This window comes from Xiphophorus hellerii, chromosome 5 (genome assembly GCF_003331165.1).
Source record: "Xiphophorus hellerii strain 12219 chromosome 5, Xiphophorus_hellerii-4.1, whole genome shotgun sequence".
Classification (NCBI taxonomy): domain Eukaryota; kingdom Metazoa; phylum Chordata; class Actinopteri; order Cyprinodontiformes; family Poeciliidae; genus Xiphophorus; species Xiphophorus hellerii.
Window position 1 is genome coordinate 1,869,031 of NC_045676.1, and position 20,370 is coordinate 1,889,400.

General features: G+C 42.5%; 1 protein-coding gene across 2 annotated transcripts in view; it reads left to right on the forward strand.

Moving 5' to 3' along the window:
* The window catches only part of neurl1aa (neuralized E3 ubiquitin protein ligase 1Aa), a 64,269-nt gene that overhangs the window by 40,507 nt on the left and 3,392 nt on the right, over positions 1–20,370 (forward strand). For both annotated transcript variants that reach the window (XM_032563533.1, XM_032563534.1), the window contains exons 4-5: positions 9,535–10,257; positions 19,746–19,895. In XM_032563533.1, coding sequence (XP_032419424.1) covers positions 9,535–10,257; positions 19,746–19,895 — 873 coding nt within the window. The remainder of the gene's footprint in view (positions 1–9,534; positions 10,258–19,745; positions 19,896–20,370) is intronic.

Here is a 20,370-nt window from a genome sequence, read left to right on the forward strand (position 1 = left end):
CAGGATGGGCCAATTCCAAACTTTCAACCCTGAAAAAATTTGATTTGTGCCACATCCTTGTTTGATTCTAATTCAGATACCTGTCCAATAGTTTTCAGAGCGCTTTGGGACCATAAACTGTTCACACCGAAGTCTGATTACAGTTGCATCAAACAGGTATTTGAACTAAAAATCATATTTGAGCAAAATAACAGTCACTGTTCTAGGCAGTGACTGAAAGAATGAGATCTGAGTGAGTTTCCTTCTCAGGCTGTCTGGGTTCTGCCTTAGAGACAGAGTGAGAAGCTCGGTGCAGGAAAATCTGATTGTAACATTTCTTTAGGGTTCATGGTTCATTACCTGTTCTCCTTCCTGAGGCTGATCTGAGGTCAGTACAGGAAGCAGGTGAGTGATGAATAACTCTGGGGGATGTTTCAAACATGTTTGATGTCAAAAGGCTGAAGCAGAAACTTCTCAGGAATCTTCAGAGGAATCTATTTTCTATGACAGAAGCTTGATTTAGTTCTTCCACACTTCTACAACTCGATGTTAGAGATTTCCCTCTGAGAGTGAGGACAGGGATCCATGCAGTGTGTTTATTTCCTCTGGATTCTGCTTTGCTGTGACAAGTTTGGATTCTTTACAATATATAGCCGTGCTTTTAAAGATGTCAGGTATGGGAACATCTCCGTCGCCTCGGGCATCTGGTGATTGATTATCCCCTCCCTTTAATGGCACAGCAGATATTGTGGATGTTGGCAGCAGAGTGACTGAGGCTGTCCGCCAAAGGCCTGAAATCCAACAAGCCACAAAGGTCGTTTAATATATCGCGTTCCCTCGGTTAGCTGTCACTCTCGCACTCACACACTCGTGCACACCGCAGGACTTTGCTCGACACAGGGAGCGAGGTTGAGCAACTGAGTAATTCCAGCTGTTGTGAAGCCTGCAGGACTCGGATTGTATGAGTCAGGCACAGCGGAGCTTTAATCACGAAGGGCGGCCTCTGCATGGGTCTGTCCTGGAGGACGGTGGGATGAAGGCTGATTGGAAAGCCTCCAGGCTGCAAACACCTCTCCGCTGGGCTGGCTCCAGGTGGGGAGCAGGTCTAATCCAGCTGTCACTACGACGGAGCTGGAGCAGTTAATTTAGCTCATACCAAAACACTGCGACTGGGAGGAGAGGCAATCTCTGTCACCTATCAGAACCGCTGACGTTCAGGGTTTGGTGGAAACATCAAAGAGCTGCACAGCGTTTTCCTCAGGGATGGATTGGATTATGTGGTAGCTCCTGACGGGAGAATAACATCTCATTAAACCATCTGAAGGCTGAAATTCACTGTCTCTCTGAAAGATTGGCAGAGTAAGTCAGTTAAGAAAGATCAAACCTTTCCTGTTTCTGAATGATGGCATCATTTCTAATCTGGTCTTTTTAGTTGTTTAGTTGTTTGTTCCTCTCTCCGGTCACTATATTATATCACAGCCAGACTGTTGATTAAACTTCTCTCTAGCTCCCCTTGTCCTGTCTCTATGCTTAAACTGGCAGAAATTTGTGAAAAGCAGCAATTTGTAGTCATCTCAGCCATACGGACATATAGGATGTATTGTGGTGGAACATTTGTGGCGCTGTTTCCTTCCACAAAGAAGGTCCTGGGTTTGAATCCTGGCCAAGTCTTTCTGCTTGGTGTGCATGTTCTCCCTGAGCATGTGTAGGTTCTCTTTGGGTACTCCAGCTTCCTCTTACAATCCAAAACCAAAACCGTGACTGTTAGGTTAACTGGTCTCTCTTAAGTTTCCCTTTTGATATGAACGTGTGTGTGCGTTTGTTTGTAATACCTTGTGGGGACCATTTTCCTTGCAGATACTACGTTGTGGGGACCCACTGCTCCTTGAGGGGACCGAAGCCTGTTTTTTTCCATTCAAACATCCTAAGCCATGTTTCCGGTACGCCTGTAAATCTGATGCACAAGCGACACAAGCTGCTTCTCTTGGTCCACTGGGGGTTAATTTTTCAGAAAATGATCCCCCGGTGATAGGATGCTGGAAAAGACTGTTGTTGTGTTCAGGTTGTGCAGCTATTCAAGACTAAAATAGCACCTCAATGTTAAACATGTTGCAGCAGCACAGACGTCCCCGGCACTAATGCCAGCGTCTGCAGTCATCACTGCCATTAAAATGTTGCTTATTTTGTCCACATACAGTTTTTCATTAAAATGTAATTAATTGCAGTTAATTAATTACAGACCCTGCAATTAACTCAATTCAAAATTTTAACCCTCCACTAGTTTTAAGTCAAGTGAAACAGACAGAGAATTTTAAACTTTCGGTCAGTCCGCTTTAGCTTTCTGGTTCCTTCATAAACTCCTGCTGACATGAGGATTGACAGAAATCCAGCTCAGAGTGGAGAAAGCAGCCAGGATTCCCATCTTTGATTAATACGAGCTCAGTGTTTGACTTGGCAGGAACGATTCTCCCTCTTAATGGGATCACGCTTCACGCAGACAGCCAAGAAAAACATACAAAAATGAAAACATGGCTTTTTGGGGGCTTTTGGGGTGTTTTCAGGAAATGTTGAGTAGTAAAAACCTCAACACATCAAATGAATAAAATTTACCAGCTTGGTGTTTCTTGGCCTCAGAAAGATTTATGACCCAAATAACAAAGATGAGCCACCAGAATTTGTATTATTTGGCATTTGGAGTCAAATTTTAAATGATTTGAAATGACTGTTACTGTTGATGTATGCGGGTAACCATGGTTACAGTGAAGAGCTTTGTGCTGTTTCCTGTTTTTCTGAATTTCTTTGTGATCTAAAGAAGTGATCCTCGGATTCACTCAGCTGTCTGATATTAGAAAGTAACTTAAACCCAATAGGAGGCACAAACAGTGTGTAAATCTTTTTGTGACAGTTCGGGAAAGAGGGTGGCCGACTGCATGCCGGTTCATAAATTACATTCTAAACTTAGACAGCCGTCCTGGTGCTGTACTGAGATGGGAATCGGAGGAACTTTGATAATCCCCAAGAGGAAAATTGATTTTCAGCAGTTGCTCCGGATGGTTGAAGTTCTAAAATTAGATTTGAAATGAAGAAATTAAGCTGATTAGAAAGTTTTCTAACTTGATCATCTGTGTAGATGGATCCTCCTCCAGATTGTTGGAAGTTGAGGGTGAAAAATGATGGTTTTATAACACCACAACCAGCATTTAGCTGCTCTGATTGAAAATCACTTTAACATTATAACTTTTTTTTTTTTTGTAGTTTGATCATCTTTCTGTCCTACAGTGAGACGTGTCAAGGTAGATTTGTTTAAAATATAAATCTGTAAGGCCAAGAAATTTGATTACTATAAAACCACAAAGATTAGTTTAATTTAACTTCAGAAAACATGGAGCAATTTTAAAGTGAAGGTTTTTTCTATGGATTTTTTCCAGAGCTTGTAAAAATCCAAATCAAGTACTGAGCAGAAAAAATATCTAGTTACGTTCACATTCTGGCATTTTAAATATCAAAATGAAAAAAGATGTACATTTAGAAATGGTCTAATTTTAAGTGGAAGACAAGTCAATATTTTATAGTGTAAGACTTATAAAATCAATATTTAATGTTTGTTTTTCAGGAGATTTTTATATATACAGTCTATAAGGACTTAGAAAATATTAGCTGAAGTATTCAGAAAGAGGGCCAGGTGCTGGTAATTCAAGCATTTAGCATGCTGAGGTATGATGTGAATGCAGAGTATCTGCAACACGAGGTTAAGTAACAATGTGACTGGGTAATTGCTGTCGTACGTCAGTAACACTTGGAAGGATTCTGTATTAGTGGTGCATGTGTGTGAGACATATTCTTATAGAGCCGCCTTAAATGATCCCACATACTCGGGCGTATTGTGCCAGGTTCCATATAAGGAAGTTTAGTAGTGTTGAAGTCTGTTTGGTACCAGTGGAAATGTACTGGTGACCCAAAGTACCTGTGACTTAAAGGGACGGGCCTCTTGGTACTGACCCAGACTTTATCGCTGAGTTGACTCGAATGCGAGTTTTTCCTTAAAACCCAGACTCCAGGTTGGACCAAAACATCCAGCATAAAGATCCTTCTGAGCCCATCCCTCCCTTTCAAGCATCTCTACTCTGTCTGCTCTAGTTTTATCTCTTCAGTGCAAAATCTCCCTGGATATCCGCCTCTACCTTCTGCCTTCTCAGCTAATCCCATCTGAACACTTCCCTTCATATCTACACATACTCATGTCATCTCCTTTCCTCTCCTATCTCGGTGAGATCACTCTTTTCTCTGCAGACATCAGATGAAACCCTCCAGAGTCGGATAAAGAATAAACCCTGCGAAACAGGCTGCGAGCGTGAGAGAATAAATCCCCCCGCAAACCCTCAGCCGATCTCGAACTGCAGCTCAAACTCCTGGCACGTTCCATCTGCTCAGGCTCGCAAAGCCGCTAAAGCTACCCAGCCTCTCCCTCCGTCCAGCGTTAACTAACCTGTCCACTGCTCCAATCAAAAACATTTAGAGCATGAGCCAGAGACTCTGTGGACTAAAACAGACACCGCTCCACCCTGAAATCCCTGTTGTCCATGTATTTGCAGCGGATTAACCAAACAGGTGCCTAATTACTGGAATGACAAAATGCTCATAGGAAAAAGAGGGAAAAAACAAAACGGACTCCCTCTGATTTGTTGTGTTTTGAAGTGGAGTTGCCAGTTGAAGGAGCACACAGAGTTTCTGAAGTAGCCCCAGCATCTGCGAGTGTTTAAATTTGAAAGGGACCAATAGGAGCAAAGTGATTGTACCGGTTAAAAAGGCAGGTGCACCAACGATTAGCGGGCAGCAGCTGCTGAGGTCACACACGGGCACGCTGTGTGCACCAGCACACTCCTTTATGAGAGCCCGGTAAATGCTGCAGCCCCTTTCTGTCCTCTGAGCTGAGAAAAAGGGTTTGTTCCTCATAAAGCAAAGAGTTTCCTCGTCTCAGAAAGACAGATGAGATTTGAAACGACTTCCCTTTGAGGAAATAGATAAAGGAAAAGATGTAAAAGGGAACATAAAACCTCACAGAAAGCTTTTTGTAAAACAAAAGATGAGCGAGTGTGGGTTTGAGAGGAGCCAATGCGTCGTTTGGTGTGTGTTCACACATCCTGAGTTTGACTTAAAGCAGCGCTGACATGCAGAAAGGACAGGGAGACGATTTGTGGCTCTTGGGAGGCCGCCACTGCCTCCTTTCAACATAAATCCAGGATTGGGAATGGCAGCGCGGCCCCTCCATCACAGGATCCCTCTCTCCAACAGATATGTCATCATCGCCCATCCAGTCCCTGCTGCGAGTCCCCGAGCTCTCTGACTAACTCCAACCTATCATAATTCAATTTATGATGGAGTGACGGCAGGCTCTGCAGGAGTCCCATCATTCCAGTCCTCTGAGGGAGGCGGAGGATTCGGCTGCAGGTGGCCTGAAAGCTTTTGCTCATCAGCAGAGGTCACTTTGAGGTTTTCTTTCCTTCTGTAAATGACTAATTTAGGAGCAATACAGCACTTTGCAGAAGTATTTATACCCCAATGTTACCATATTTTATGTTAAAACCACAAATTTGATCAGGATTACTTGTGATAAACCAACTTGGATGATTGTGAAGCAGAAGGAGAAAACGTTTTCCCTGTTATTCTTTATAAAAAGACTCCAGCTCTGTCTGATTCCACACATAGTGTCTGAAAACAGCAGTTTTCAAGTATTGCCACAGACAGGTATATTTTCCAGAGGAGGTAGAGATAAACAGAGCAAAATTAAACAGGATATTGTTTATCATTTAGGTTTGGACTTTGGCTAGACCGTTCTAAAACATGAATATGCTGTGATCTAAATTTCATTGTAGTTCTGGTTGTTTTGCTGAAAAGTAAACCTTCTAATCTCTATTAAAGAAAAGCATCTCCACAGCATGATGCTGCCACTGCCATCATACACCTCTGCCTCTAAGCAGAGAGGCAGAGGTGTCCAAACTTTTTCCTTGTGGACCAAAATCATCAAATTGGAAAAACTTTTTAAAAAACAATAGAAATGAAAGACATTTTTTAATCTTTTTTTCTACTTAACAATAAAGTTACAACATCAGAGCTCTGAGATGTTCAGAGGTTAGGATGTTGTTGAGAGGAAACGGATGAAATTCAGCCCAGTGATGCGCCGCTCGCCTCTGGGAGTGTTAGCGGCTGCTCTCTTCAGAGCTGAGAGGTGTTTAATGGTTGATTAGGAGTCTCTGGGAGCTACCCGTGCACCAAAGGTACCGTCCTCTCCATTTAAAGCCTCTCTGACTAATCTGTTAACACAATTAAAAAGCCAGAGTCCCATTAAAGATTAATCACAAAGTTTGCCGCTTTGGGTTATTAGTAGCTAACATGACGGCTAACTTGACTTTGATGGAGCGGTGATGCTGTGGAATCTTTCCAAGTCTTAGTCGGACGGGATTTCATCCACGGCACATAAAAATCAGAGGATCAAACGCGGAGGAGGCTGCTGTCGACTCCAGTTCAGTTTTACACATTTAAAGCATCAAGTTTGATGTGATTCTCTGCCTTTTAGAGAGAACTGAGGAATTGACATGAGCTGAATATATAGACATGATTCTAGTTAAGGTGGGTTCACGTAAGCCAACATGAAAGGAATCTGTAGCTTGCATTAAATATCACTTAGCATTCAGGCTGAGTTTATCAGTTTCTTTGAAACACCGAAAGCTCTCGCTTTATGCAGAGGATGTTTAAGTTGTGTGACAGAGCACTACAATACCCATAGGACTTTTCTGTAGTACCAACAAACTAAAAGGGGAATCCTGACAAAGCTAGCAAAGTTAAAGATAACTGTTAAAGCTGATAAGTGGATCTAAAATCTTTACTTTCTCTCTGAAAACCCTGAAATTAAGAAAACTCGTCTTAGAAACTGAAGTCAAAAGACTGCAGTTGTTGAACATTATTTGAGTCATTTTAGAAGCAGGGTCGAGACATGAACACCTTAATTAATTACATTAATTTTAACGTGATTAATCAGATTTTTTCAATTTACAAAAGTTCCAAGCTGGAATATATTTGCGTGTTTCCGGTACGCCCGTAAATCCAACATTCGCTAACAGCAGAGATGGATAACAAAGCTGCTTCTCTTTTCCCACTAAGGGTTAATTTGTGCTTCAAAAACGATGAGATGCTGAAAAAGACTGTTGTGTAAAAATGAGTTGGCCTCTCAGTGAAGTTATGCTAGCCTAAAATAGCATCTCAATGCTAAATATGTAGCAGCAGCACAGACGCCGCCAACACTGATGTCAGCGTCCACGTTTCTAAAGAAGTTCCTGACTGATCAGGTTTTTCTGAAACTCTGGAAATCTGAATGAGTAGAATAACACTTTGCACAAATCTGATGGCTTAACAACCTAAATAACAGATTAAAAACAGTCTTTGTTGTTGAGATTATATTTGTTCAATAATCTAGCAGCAAAAAGGGTCTTGGAAAGGAAAACGTTGCTTATTCTGTTGATGTTGTTTTCAATGAAAATGTGATTAATAACCATTCATTAATTATAGACTCTGCAATTAACTCAATTAAAATTTTGATTGAGTTCCACTTATAATTATATTATAAGTGGGACATTATTTAGTTTTTGGGCACAGAAGGAAAAAGCTTTAAAATGGCATAAAGTGTTGAAGATGATCAGTATTTCTAAGCCTGGTTCGGGTTCTGTTGTGAATTTCTTCCATTTCAAAGGTTGTTCATGTCCTCATTACACACAATCAGGATGAGGAGTTGCTGCTAAATTAATGACCTGATCCAATCAAGTGTCTACCTCCACTTCATGGTTGTTCAGCAGGAGAGATTGCTACAAAGTCAATGACATAATAAATGTGGAACAGAAATGTTTGCACCTGTACTTGTTCAGTCCTTTTCTAATTGTTCTGTTTTAACATTAACATTTAGCATGCTAACTCAGGCCAGCAGCGTCTGGGATAGAGCTGTATTTTTAAGCTTTTGTTTGTAAGTTAAAATGATCTCCATAAACCACAGATTAGTTCTGTCGAGCAGATCTTCTTTCAGGACGCTTTTCATATCAGTCTGCCTTTGGTTTGTGTCTCAATCAGCTGCAGGACGGCATCATAAGTGGTTTCCTGTTCTGTTCTCGGCAGCCCGTCCTGCAGGCCTCGTAATGAGGCTAAGAGGTTTATCTGCAGTCAGGCCCTGGTCTGATAGAGAGACTCGGTGCTGACCCGGACCGGAGGGGCTCTCCAGACCTTCAGCTGCTGTTTTTCATCCCTCGTTCACTTCCTGCAGCCACTATAATTGTCTCACTGTTTTTAAGATCTCGTTTGTTTCCTGCATCGTCATTCCCCCTGATTCTGAGTCCAACAAATACGCATGTTGTAGATAATCTGATCCCACCCAAACTATTACAGACCAAACAGGCGGCTCAGTCAGGCTAATTTTACCACCGCCAGGCTCAGGGGAGGTTAGGAAAGGCGTGTTATTTAAAGCAGCTACATCTAGAAAGTGTAAGCAAGCTCTGGGCAGCTTATCAGACGAATTAGACACAGAGAGCGCTGGCAGTTATTAACGGCTCTCAGCGGGGAGATCCCAGGATAGAAAGTGAAGAAAGTGAACTTGTTTGGATGCCTCAGACTTTTCGTCATCAACAATACCTTTTATTTTCCTGCCATGGCTGACAGCAGTATTAGCATGAACGTTTTCAGTTCAGGAACAGAGGTTGTTGGTTTCTGTTTCTTTAAGCACATTTTCAGAATTTTCACAGGAACAGTCTGTGACTTTTTCACAATTTGACCACTACGAACAGAACTTCAGTGTAGTGCACTTTAAGCATCATGAAACATGGTTTTTAACATCTTCAGCAAGTTAATCTCAGAAGAGTTTCATGCATTTGCATTTAGGCCTGAATAAAATCCAGTGCAACCAACCGTCCCCAAAAGTCCCCTCTGCAGTTTTCCACTGCAGGAAAATGGGTCCTTTGCTTAGATAAAACTAAGCATGAAACATGGTGATGGCAGCATCAGGCTGTGGGAATGCTGTCCAGCAGGTAAAAGGAAGCTGGTCAGAGTTAATGGGTTGATCAATGGGGCTAAAGACAAGATGATGCTGGAAGAAAACCTGTTAGATGTTTTAACAGTGGAGGGAAATGCTAAATAGGTGTTTTCAGAAGAGAAATGGAAAGAAATGTTGGTAAAACTGGTGGAAAGACCATAAAAAGCTTACAGCTTTAATGGCAGCAAACAATGGCTCTACACTGAAGACAAATGGACTTCACACGTTTCAGATATTCATTTGCAACTCATTTTCCTTCCAGTTGACAGTTATTCTCCACTCTGGTTGTGAATGTAAAAATACGTTCGCAACAATCTGTCAAAAATGAGAAATTCTCTGCATGCAGCTGATGCATGTAGGATGAAGTCCGTGTTGGTGCCAGTGTGGTTGAGATTCAGCAGACCAGAGTGCTGCAGGCCTCAGCAGGCTGCTAATCAGCGTTTAGCTGCTGCTCTCCCTCACGCTGTGTTCCTGTTTCTGTCCTGCAGACAGTGAGATCGTTCCTCCGGACTGTCTGCGCCCACGCTCCTTCACCACGGTGCGCTCCTCCTCCCTGCGCCGCGAGGCCGACGACTCCCGCCTCTCTGTCAGCCTGTGCGATCTCAACCTGCAGCAGGAGGACCGAGGCCCCGTCCACTCTCACCGCCACACGCTGCACCTGGCCTCGGCGTCCTCCTCCTCCACCTGCCCCATTCCCCAGAATTCCCTGAACTCGCAGCAGTCCTCCCTGCTGCCGTCGGCCCTGGAGAGCGACCTGCACTTCCACCAGCTGCGCGGCGCCCACATCAAGACGCTGGATGAGCAGACGGTGGCCCGGTCTGAGCACGCCCGGGAGGAACGGACGCTGGTCTTCACCAACCGGCCCCTGCGCACCGGAGAGACCGTCTTCATCAAGGTCACCAAGTCCAGCCCGGTGCGCTCGGGCTCGCTGTCGTACGGCGTGACCTCCTGCGACCCAGCGGTGCTGCGCCCCAGCGACCTGCCTTACAACCCTGAGGCTCTGGTGGACAGGAAGGAGTTCTGGGCCGTGTGCCGCGTGCCGACGCCTCTGCAGAGCAGCGACATCCTGGGCTTCCTGGTCAACCAGGAAGGGGAAGTCATCCTCAGCCACAACGGCACCAACGTGGGGATGCAGGTGTGCGTGGACAACTCACGCCCCCTCTGGATGTTCTTCGGCCTGCACGGAGCTGTGACGCAGCTGAGGATTCTGGGTAAGTACTAGAACCACCAACGGTTTACAAATTAATGACGAGTAAATGAATCAGCAGAACCAGGGGTCTTTCTGCATGGAGTCTGCATGTTCTCCCGGTAGTGTGTGGTTTTCTCTGGGTACTCTGGCAGAAACATGACTGATAAGTTAATTGATCTCTCTAAACTGCACTTCTGTGTGAGTGTGTGGATGTGTGTGGTTGTTTGTCATGGACATAAAAATATCAATATTGGTGAACAGAAGAAAACAATTAATAAAATTTCAGATAATGGTACAAAAATTACAAGTTGTCCTGCTATTATGCAGCTGGCCTCGTCTTAAGAACAGAATGTATTGTTGCATTGCTGGTAATTTGATCAGTTTCTATCATAGAATCTCCTCTGCTTCAGTAACAAACTGCAGAAATACTGTGCAAAAACATGAGATAGTAAGGAATAAAATATCTTTATTATATTAAGCAAATATTTGAAACAGAGAACAAAATTCTAATCTACAAATAAATCTAAACACTGGAAACTGTTGCACTCATCTTTATCAGCTGGTTTTGTCTCCCTAACAGGGAAAAGGACAGTTTTTCTCCTCCATTCCAGGCTTCCTCTGTGGATTATTCCACTTTGGAGGAATAATTGATGTGGGAAATAACCGAGCCTTTAGCTGTGGGACGCGTCCCGGGTCATGAGCTCAAAGATCAATGTATCGATCTCATCTGGCCCGGCGCTGAGCTGATGAGACCTCCATCCTTAATTCATTTACTCGCCCTGCTAGTTGAAATGGATTCCTGCTTAGTGCAGAATGCTCTGCCGGCACACCAGCCCAGGAACTCAGGGGTCAAAGGTGAACTAGCGTGCTCTGTTACTGTTTGCCACAATGTTTACAGCAGAGGTCTTTAGGAGGGAAGGATGTGAGTAGATTCAGAGAAGAGTAGAGCTCTGTCCTGACCTGGAAAAACAGATGTGAGGCAAGGTGAGGCGGCTTGAGGTCTCGTTTATCTGGACCTTTTGCTTTTCAGAGGTTTAAATGATTTCAGTGATGATGAGGAGGATGGGAGGACACCTCTGCATCCGACATCCGTACGACAAACAGATTGTATCCAAATCTGCAAAATTATTGTATAAGTGTCATGCAGCTTTTGTTAAAAGGTAAAACATCCGACAGCAGAAGTGTTTGGTTGCAGAGGAACTAAAACCGCATCCTGCTTTCCTCTGGTGACGGAGGAAAAGGAAGCAGCGCTTCAAAAGGTTCAGAGCTACAGATTTTACTGTAAGGAACCCAGTAGAGATGGATTGCGTCTTTTAAAGAGGATATGAATGGATTTCATATTAACTCAGGGCGTCCTCTTTAGTCTCCTTATCTCAGCCATACTTTTAATTAAAAGCAGCACCTGAAGTTTAAGCTGCAGAACGTCAAACTTCACCTGCCTGATTTGACATTTTGACGGTTTTCATGAAATCACAGTTTAATTTAATGATTTCTTTTAGATTTTACAATAGAATAGTTATCTTAATGATGTCACAGTTCAGTTTTATTGGTCCTGGACTGACTCTGCATTTCCCTGCATGTCCACCAGGGGATTCTGGACTGTTTTTGGATTAACAGATTAATAATTGGATAGCAAAAAGCGCTTAATAGATTTTTTTGTACAGAATTTGAACCAGGTGAAGCTGAAACTAGGCTACTTCTGGGTAAAAGAAGAAGCCAAAACAGATTTGGCTTAATTACTGCTATGGGTGTGTTGTTCTGTCAGCAAATGGCCTTTTTTCTCTGTATCCAGTTAACGATTAATCGATTACTAAATTAGTTGAGGATTATTTCAGTAATTGATTCATAACAATTATTTTGATTATTTGTTTCAGCCCTGAATAGATCTGTAAAACTAGACTGTAAGTAACAGACCCTGTCCTGAAGGAGCTAAACACTGTGATTTTTCACACAGTGGGACAGGTGTTGATGTTTAACAATGTGATTTATTTCCTCACAATAAAACCCATCCATGTAAAACATTTTCATCAATAAACCAACATGCATGGGAACACAGTGTGACGCTGTAAAACTATGTCAGCTGTAATAACTCAGAGATTTACTTTGATGTTTTAAAATAAAAGTCCTATTTGACGTACAGTACAGACCAAAAGTTTGGACACACAGTTGTGTCCAAATTTTTGACCGTCGTGAGACAGGTTAGTTTTACCCTTGGACACAGTTGTGTCCAAACTTTTGGTCTGTACTGTATGTAGGACTATTATGTTGCTCTTTGGGATTTAAACATTTTGCCCTGTTTCTTCTTACTGTGAACTGTTGTAGTGTCCGCTGTGTTCACCCCCACCTGAGCCCCTCTCCCCCAACATCAGCTGACAACAAAGCAACAGACGAGGCTGTCGATAAATCACAGCCAGCTCCAGTAAAGCCACGTCTTGTTGACAGAGATCAATTCAGCAAATGCCAGAGCAGCAGACTGCCGGCCGTTATGGACCTTAATGTCGCCATGACTCTCTGATCGCTGGCTGTGCTCACATTCATTCCTCTTTCTGTTGTTTTTCCAATCAGGTCCAAAAGTCCCAGCGAGAACACTCTGTGATACTTCACAGCTAAATGAGTGTTTGGCTGGAGTTCAGCTGACCACCTGGTCGCCTGTGTGTTTCTAATAGTCATTTACGGAAAACAAAAAGCCCTGGCAGCGCAACAGAACCGGAACCGCAGAACAATGAGAGAGCTGAGGCACGTCTCCTTATCAGCTCCCATCTTTGGAAATCCCAGTGAAGTGTGACTCTTCTTTACCTTTCAGCTGCTTCGAATTAGGAAGCGACTCTTATCTGGCTGCTACAGCTCCTTATCTGCTGATTTGCTCTGAGCGGCTGCGCCACGGGTTGGGCTGAACCGGTTGGAGTGAGGGATGTGTATCGGTGGGTCTGCGGTGCTTCCAGATGGAGTGATACAGCAGAGAGCAGAGTAATGGAGCTCTGATAGGAACAGAACCTCATGAGGGGGGCGCTGCACCGGCTGGGGGAGATAAATACCCTCCAAAAACCCCCATTTAAAAACCTAATAACCTTTAGTAAAATAAATGCTTAGAACTAGATAGAAATACAACTAGAAAGAGTTTTATCGTCTTTGTTGTTGTTGATTGTTGCTGGATTTAAATGAAAAAGAAGAGCTTTGGAGAAGCAAAGGGCTGAAGTTTCAGAACCAGGTTCAGAATCCAGCCAGTGACATTATTTCAGAGCAAATTCATTTCAGATTTCATCAGAGATACATAAACTGTGTTGTCTGTTGGTTCTCAGATCTCAAACTTCACTTCACTGTCCATGAGGTTGGTCCAGCTGACCTTCTTACCAGGTGGTTTAACTTTGGTGTCTGCAGAACAGAGAATCACCAAAACAAAAAGTAAGAAATTAGGCTCTCAAAGCTTTCAAATAAAGTTTGAATCAACTTGAATTAAACGCTGTTTAATTTGAACCTTTGATGAGGTCATAACTCGGCTCAGGGAAGGGAAGATTTCACAGCTTTTGACAGATATTTTATTTGACATGAAATCAAATTGTTTTCCCAGCAGAAGCACTGAATGACCAGCTGACCTTTGTACAGTCCAACACTCCGTCCGCAGGCGCTTCAGCCTGACGAGCTTAACGTGACAGAATCGGTTTACAGAGACTCGTCGCCCGCAGGTTTCAAATTATTTCTGGTTTCCAGAAATCTCTTCTGAGGGGGACTGGACCAAAACGAGCAGAAAGCAGGGCAGAGCCTTCAGATGCTGAGCGGACTCGGCCCCGCTGGCGCTGAAACAGAACGCTCAGCCACTGACCCACTTCGCTGGTTTTATGGATCCTATTAAAATGTCAACACGCTGGTGCTGAAGTGAAGCGGCTCGCTCGCTGCAGCTGCCGTTCCTCTCTGATCCCAGCCGCTCTTCCCGTCTTTTTCCACATCGTTTGCTCATTTTTATTCATGTCTGCACACTGTACAGGTCACGACAAAACAGGAGCTGGTAGAACTCATCGCTGAATTAAAGGTTTAGTCTTTTTTTTTCCATGCGAAGTTCTACTAAGATGTTCTGAGCAGTTCATATCTTGTATTTGGAGAATTTAATTGAGTCAGAAATCTAAAGAACCTACTTCACTAAAATGTGAGTAAATATGTTTTCAAAGACTGTGCATTTATTTACAGTTAGGAATAATATATGTATAAATTCCCATCACTTTCTGCATTATTTACTGCAGGTTTAAGGTTGGGGTGGTTTGTGTGCAACCACCCGTTGGTGCAGAGAAATCCTTCACCATTCAGCCTCAGTCTGCGTGTTTAAATGTAAAATGTTCCTGGAAAAATGAATTAACGCATTTTCTTCTTTTAAATGCTGATCAATTCACCATTTCAAACCGCTGTTCTTTCTGCTGTTTTTTGGGGTTTTTTTTACAAAATACAGTAATACTCAGTAAGCACTTGGGTGCAGCCTATGAAAGGGATAGTAGCATGTGTTTTTGGATGACCAAATATGCCAAAATAATATAAAAAGAAATGCAAACTATGTTGTTTTTGTTGTCATTTGGAGCCCAAATCCAAATTAGGTGATCAAATTGATCAACAATTTAACAACAGAAATCCTTTGGCCTTTATAGGAGGGGTTTCAAGTAAACTGTTCATAATGTGGTTCCTTAACCTGCGGGAATACTGGGGTTACAGGAAGGGTTACATTTTGTAAAGTAATAGTATTGCTCTATCAAAGTTGATACTTCTGAATAAGGCCAACAGTAGGAAGTTGGTTTATGTTGATGTTTTGCTGTAACATCCTTCAGTATTTGACCATTTTGACAGAATAAAGTGACACAAACTTGAGAAATGCATTGAAGGCTTAAAAACAGGAAATTCATTTCTGGTTTTTATAAACAATATTCCTTGTTTTGTTTGTCTTTCTGGCCCTGATTTCTAAGCTGATCTGGTCTTGGCTTCACATTGACGTTGAGACAAACAGTTCAGGGATGAATGACCGTCTCCTCCCAGCAGAGCGGCCTCTTTGTCTCTAACGACAGGATCTTCTGCAGAGACAGAAGGAGAACATTAACATTTTATTCACTGGGGTTATTCATGACCTTAACCTTCCAACTACTGAGTAGTTTTTCTTTCCTATGTCCCAAACGGGCTTTATGGGCTCCTCATAACAGGAGCTTCTGTTTTCACATGAAGAGTTGTTTCTTCTAGGAAGGGCCATCGAGTTTCACACTAACAAAAACTATTTAAAGGACTTCTTTCAGTTCTCTCCTTCCGGTTTTGGTTTATTTATTCCATTTCCAAGCAGAAGATTCCTCTTTTCATCCATGCTGTTGTAGTCGAACGGTTGCCGGGTCCATCCCTGCTGGGTGGACCCGGCAGCAGGGATGTGGCCTCGGCCGGCCTCTCACAGCTGTTCGCAGCCGTCGCTTTAATCCAGACGGGATCAGGGCCGATCCTGCATCAGCTGCCCTTCAGGGGCGGCGTTCTCCCACTTGCCCCCAAGTGGGGATTAACAGGCAAACGGAGGGAAATGCAGCAGGTCGAGCGAGCGCCAATCAGCTGATGTAAGGTGACGCAGTCGCACCGTGTTGGTTCCCAACTTCTGCTCTACAGCTGGAAGTCAGTTCTCTGTGAAACAGCTGGACAGTTTTCACATCTTCATCCTCTTCCTTCTATGTTGTTCAGCACTGAGACTAGTTCACATATAAAAGTTCAGTTATAGTTTCATTATAACTGTAGTAAATGTCATGTTAAAGAACTTCCCTTAAAACATGGTAGTGTGAACAGAAAGATATCTAAATACTTTGAAATTCCACATTTTACTAAAATGCTCGAGTTAAAAGCTCGATGTCTGACAGTTTTCTTCTATTAGGGAAAACTAAAATATTTATCTTTGCACTATAGACTATTATTGTGAAGATGAAGCAGTTCATTGGGCCTTTGATGTTTTGGCTAAATCTAATGATAGGAAACCGTTTGCTTCAGGTTCTGTGTTTTGGATCGTCTGGACCATTGAGATGCACTCTACATGTCTAACCAAGACCAACGGCGCCCACAGAATTTTTAGGGGTAACCAGGCCAGTATATGAAAAATGAAGTATCATGCTTATGAAACGGGAGTGCATCAAATGGATGTATATGCTCCATGTTTCATGAAATGTAAATATTTTCTTCATAAAAGCTCCTTGAAGCTCCAGCAGGTTTGGAGCTGTGGACCCGGTCAGTGACACGGACAAAAAAGATATCTAAATACTTTGAAATTCCACATTTTACTAAAATGCTCGAGTTAAAAGCTCGATGTCTGACAAAAAATGTTTCTAACTTTATGTTAAAGAAAAATCTGATGCTGCAATTCACCACAGGTTCCCTCTACATCATCCTATCCATCACATCTGATTCCAAAGTTGCCATGGTTACTGAAGTATCAAACAAGACTGCCTCCCTCTGGAAATAGAGCTGAAGTGCAGCAGTGAGAAAATCTTAACATCTGGAGGCTTTTAAAGGTCAGCGTTGCTTTGAAACGTTGTTTTACCAAGGCTAAATTTTATTATCCCTCCATCAGGCGTTCAGGTGCCTCCGTGTGTTGATAGAGGAGGCAGGGAAGCTGCTCCTCCTGACAGAGTTCCTTCCCTGCATGTCTTATAAAACACTCCAAACTGCAGCACAGTAACACTTGTATACACTGCAGTTGGCACCAGAGAGCTTGGGAGGACCAGGCTGATCTCCCACCCCACACACACACACACACACACACACCCCACTGGCATGCAAACGAAAGAGATGCCATATCTCAACCCGGGCCCCGTCCATCACGCCGCATCAACCATCAAACAGATCCTGATTTAGATCCACAAGCTGCAGGGACAGAAATACTGACCTGGCTCCAAGAGGACATTAACTCCATCGTAGGGGTGTGTGTGTGTGTGTGTGTGTGTGTTTGTGTGCGTGCGTGTGTGTGTGTGTGTGTGCGTGTGTGTGGGTGTGTGTGTGTGTGTGTGTGTGTCTGTGATGCCTCTGTTCAGATTGATCCATCTGCAGAATACTGTGAGTTTGGATCTGATGTTTTTATGTTACCCATCCAGAGGAACCAGGACACCTTCAAACATTCATCAACAGCAAGTCCAAAGAAAACAGAGCAGTCTCTGATTATGTACCTAAAATGCACACAGCAGCTGATTTCCAATGTTAATCTGAGGTTTTTGACAGGGAGCTTCAGGGAGGGTAATTAAAGTAATCTGTACTTATGTGGCGAAGCAGCAAAGTGTTTGATGGGAACGCTTTGTGGATGATTAGATGCTCACTCTGCATCGTCTGATTTGCATTTAAATGCATGAAGCAGATTCTGTTTTCCAGCCTTGCTGTGATTGGAAGACGGCGTAAATATCAGAGCAGAGAGAGATAAGTGATTTGTGGCGCTATCTGGGGTAGTTTATTGTTTAAATTAAATTCTTTGTTTGTTTATTAGACGACTTGGAGAAGAATAAAAGTCCAAACGGCCATTTAACAAATAACGCCCCCTCTGGCTGACGCTAATGTTCGTTTTAACACGTCTGCTGAACAAGAGCGATAGTAGGAGACGTTTACAGCTGCTGCGGGAACATTAAGAGCTGGAAAAGAAGCAAACTGAAGATTTATCAGAATGCACTTTGACTTGTTGCCTCAGGTTAATTCCAGTCAAACTAACGAAGCAGCAGAAGTTTAATAAGTCCTTCTAACCCTAACAGGATTCACCAAGCCGGGTCCTTTTAATACCTTCTGGTTTCTTCTTTAAGTAAAAATAAAGTGTCTTCGTCTTGCATGGAAACGGGCATCTTCAAATGAAAACAAAATGGAGAAGATGGAGAAAAATGTGCAAGCAAAAATAAAAATAGATGAGGAAAAAATACTTAAATAAATGACATAAGTGGAAATAACCCATTAAAAATGAGAAAATGTTTGTGTAAAATTAAAAATCTAAATAAATAAAAACAGCAAACATCTGTAATTGATTTTGATTCTTATTGGTTTGGTGAAATAGGAAAACAGTGAATGTGAACAAAGGTAAACAATCATTCTGGGATCAGATTCCAAACAGTCCATGGTGACAACAACACCTAACAACTTCTACTGGGTTATTTTAGAGCAGCAATGTTTTGGCTTTTACATCCTAGTTGTCATTCTGCTCATTCCGTCGCCTCCTGGCTTTCCAAACATCACTGGCATTCCTGCATGTGTTCCCTACGCTTGTACTTGGAATTCCCATTTGTCTCCTCTGTGTAAAATAAAATGAGCGCGGAGGCTGGACGACTCCTGACTGCGCCTGTTCCTCTTTACAGTGATAAATGTGTTGGAATTTCTTTTCTTTCTGCTTTCATGGCTGCAATGCTTCGACTGCTGGGAAAATGTAAATACTGGTTTTGTTCAGGATCCGTGCTGCTGTACAAGAGAAGTGAAGCAAAAACAGCAGCTGCATAAAAACTTCATGCAGAAAGACCAAAGAGCCTCGCTGCTGCAAAGAACAGCACTGCTCACTGCACCTTAGATATGGACAAATAATTCTCATTAATAGCTCATTAGAAGTGTTGTGCTAAAATATAGAATTAATGTCCAAAGGAATTAAGATGAATTAATTGTTCACAGAAGCTGTGAGTTTGGTGCTGTACAATGTTCATGTCTAATAATGCAAAGGTGGAAAGATAACCGGCGATGAACGTGGAGAAGCATGAGGCACGTTTGTAGAGTTATACAGGCAACAGTTAACAGCAATAATTTGAGTTATTTAGCCTGTCATAAGATAATAAATGTGGTTATAGTCATAGTTTCACCATGGTGTATATTATTTTATAAAGCTCTCATTTTCAAATTAAATATGTATCAAAAAAGCACAAATATTTAGCTTACAAACTACATATCTAGGCCCAAACTAAATATTTAGTTTGGCTAAATGTTTAACTTGCTAACTAAATATTCAGTTTGAAGTGAGATGTGTAGTTTGCTAATGAAATATTTAATTTTGAACATGTTGAGAATATGACTTTAAAAATCAAATCCCCATTTTGTATGACAAGCTAAATAACCCAAATTATTGCTGTTAATTTGCTGTTAATTTTTGACTGTGTAACTTTACAAATGGAAGCCAATAGAAGCAACTGTTGGTGTGCATCAATCTGGGAAGGGTTGTAAGACCAAAGTGTCGCCACCTCAAACTAACTGTCAACACGGTTCTGTCGGGTTGTTTGACGCAGGCAGGACCTGAACATGAACCCGACTGTAAATGACATTTATTACCACCAATTACATTCAGCTCTATTTATTGTTTCTGTATTTTATTAGTATTTAGCCATTAAAGGTTGAACACACCTTTAATTTTTCTTTATTAGATTTTAACCCAGACTACCTGTCTTCCTCCAGAACTATTCATTATTGTCCTGGTGAAAACGGTTTTGGTTTCCAGCGGACACAACCAATCAAAGACAGATTTCCTCCATTTAAAGGAATTCATCCTGTTTCTCTGTTTCACTCGGCTAGGCTCCACTCACGTCGGGGACCCACGGGCCACGTCCAACCCCGGCTCGCCCTCCTCCTCCCCACACACGCCCAGCGCCCTGGGGAGCGGCATCTCCGATCCGGTCCTGAACGGAGGCTTGTGTTCGGCCGCCTACTGCAGCTCAGCGGGAGGTAGGTCGGCCCAGACGGGTCGCTGCTTTGCTTTTCCCCAGCCGGGGAATCAGCTGCCTCAGAGGAGAACATGGAAATGTGTTTTTGAGATGGTGAAGAGATTTGATTCCACTGCAGTTTCAGAGCGTCACCATTTCAGGAAAATGTTTGATCTGTGCCGTTTGTCACATGATGCTTATTCACTGACAGATTCACATCTAATTCCCTTTCAGTGTCTGATTTATGCTTTCATGCTATTTTTGTTGTTCCTTCCAGTAACCACTAGATGTCCCAACAGAACCCAAAGCAAAGGAAAACATGACTGTGAGAAAAGAAAAGAAAATCTGCTGTGTTTACATGCCCTTAAACTTTAATACATGATGAAGCAAAAATCAAATCATTAGTATTTTCTATAGAGGATTTATTAACAAATTTTTCCATGTTTGTGAAGTTGAATTAAAATTCTCACACATGATTTTCCATTGATGTCAATCAA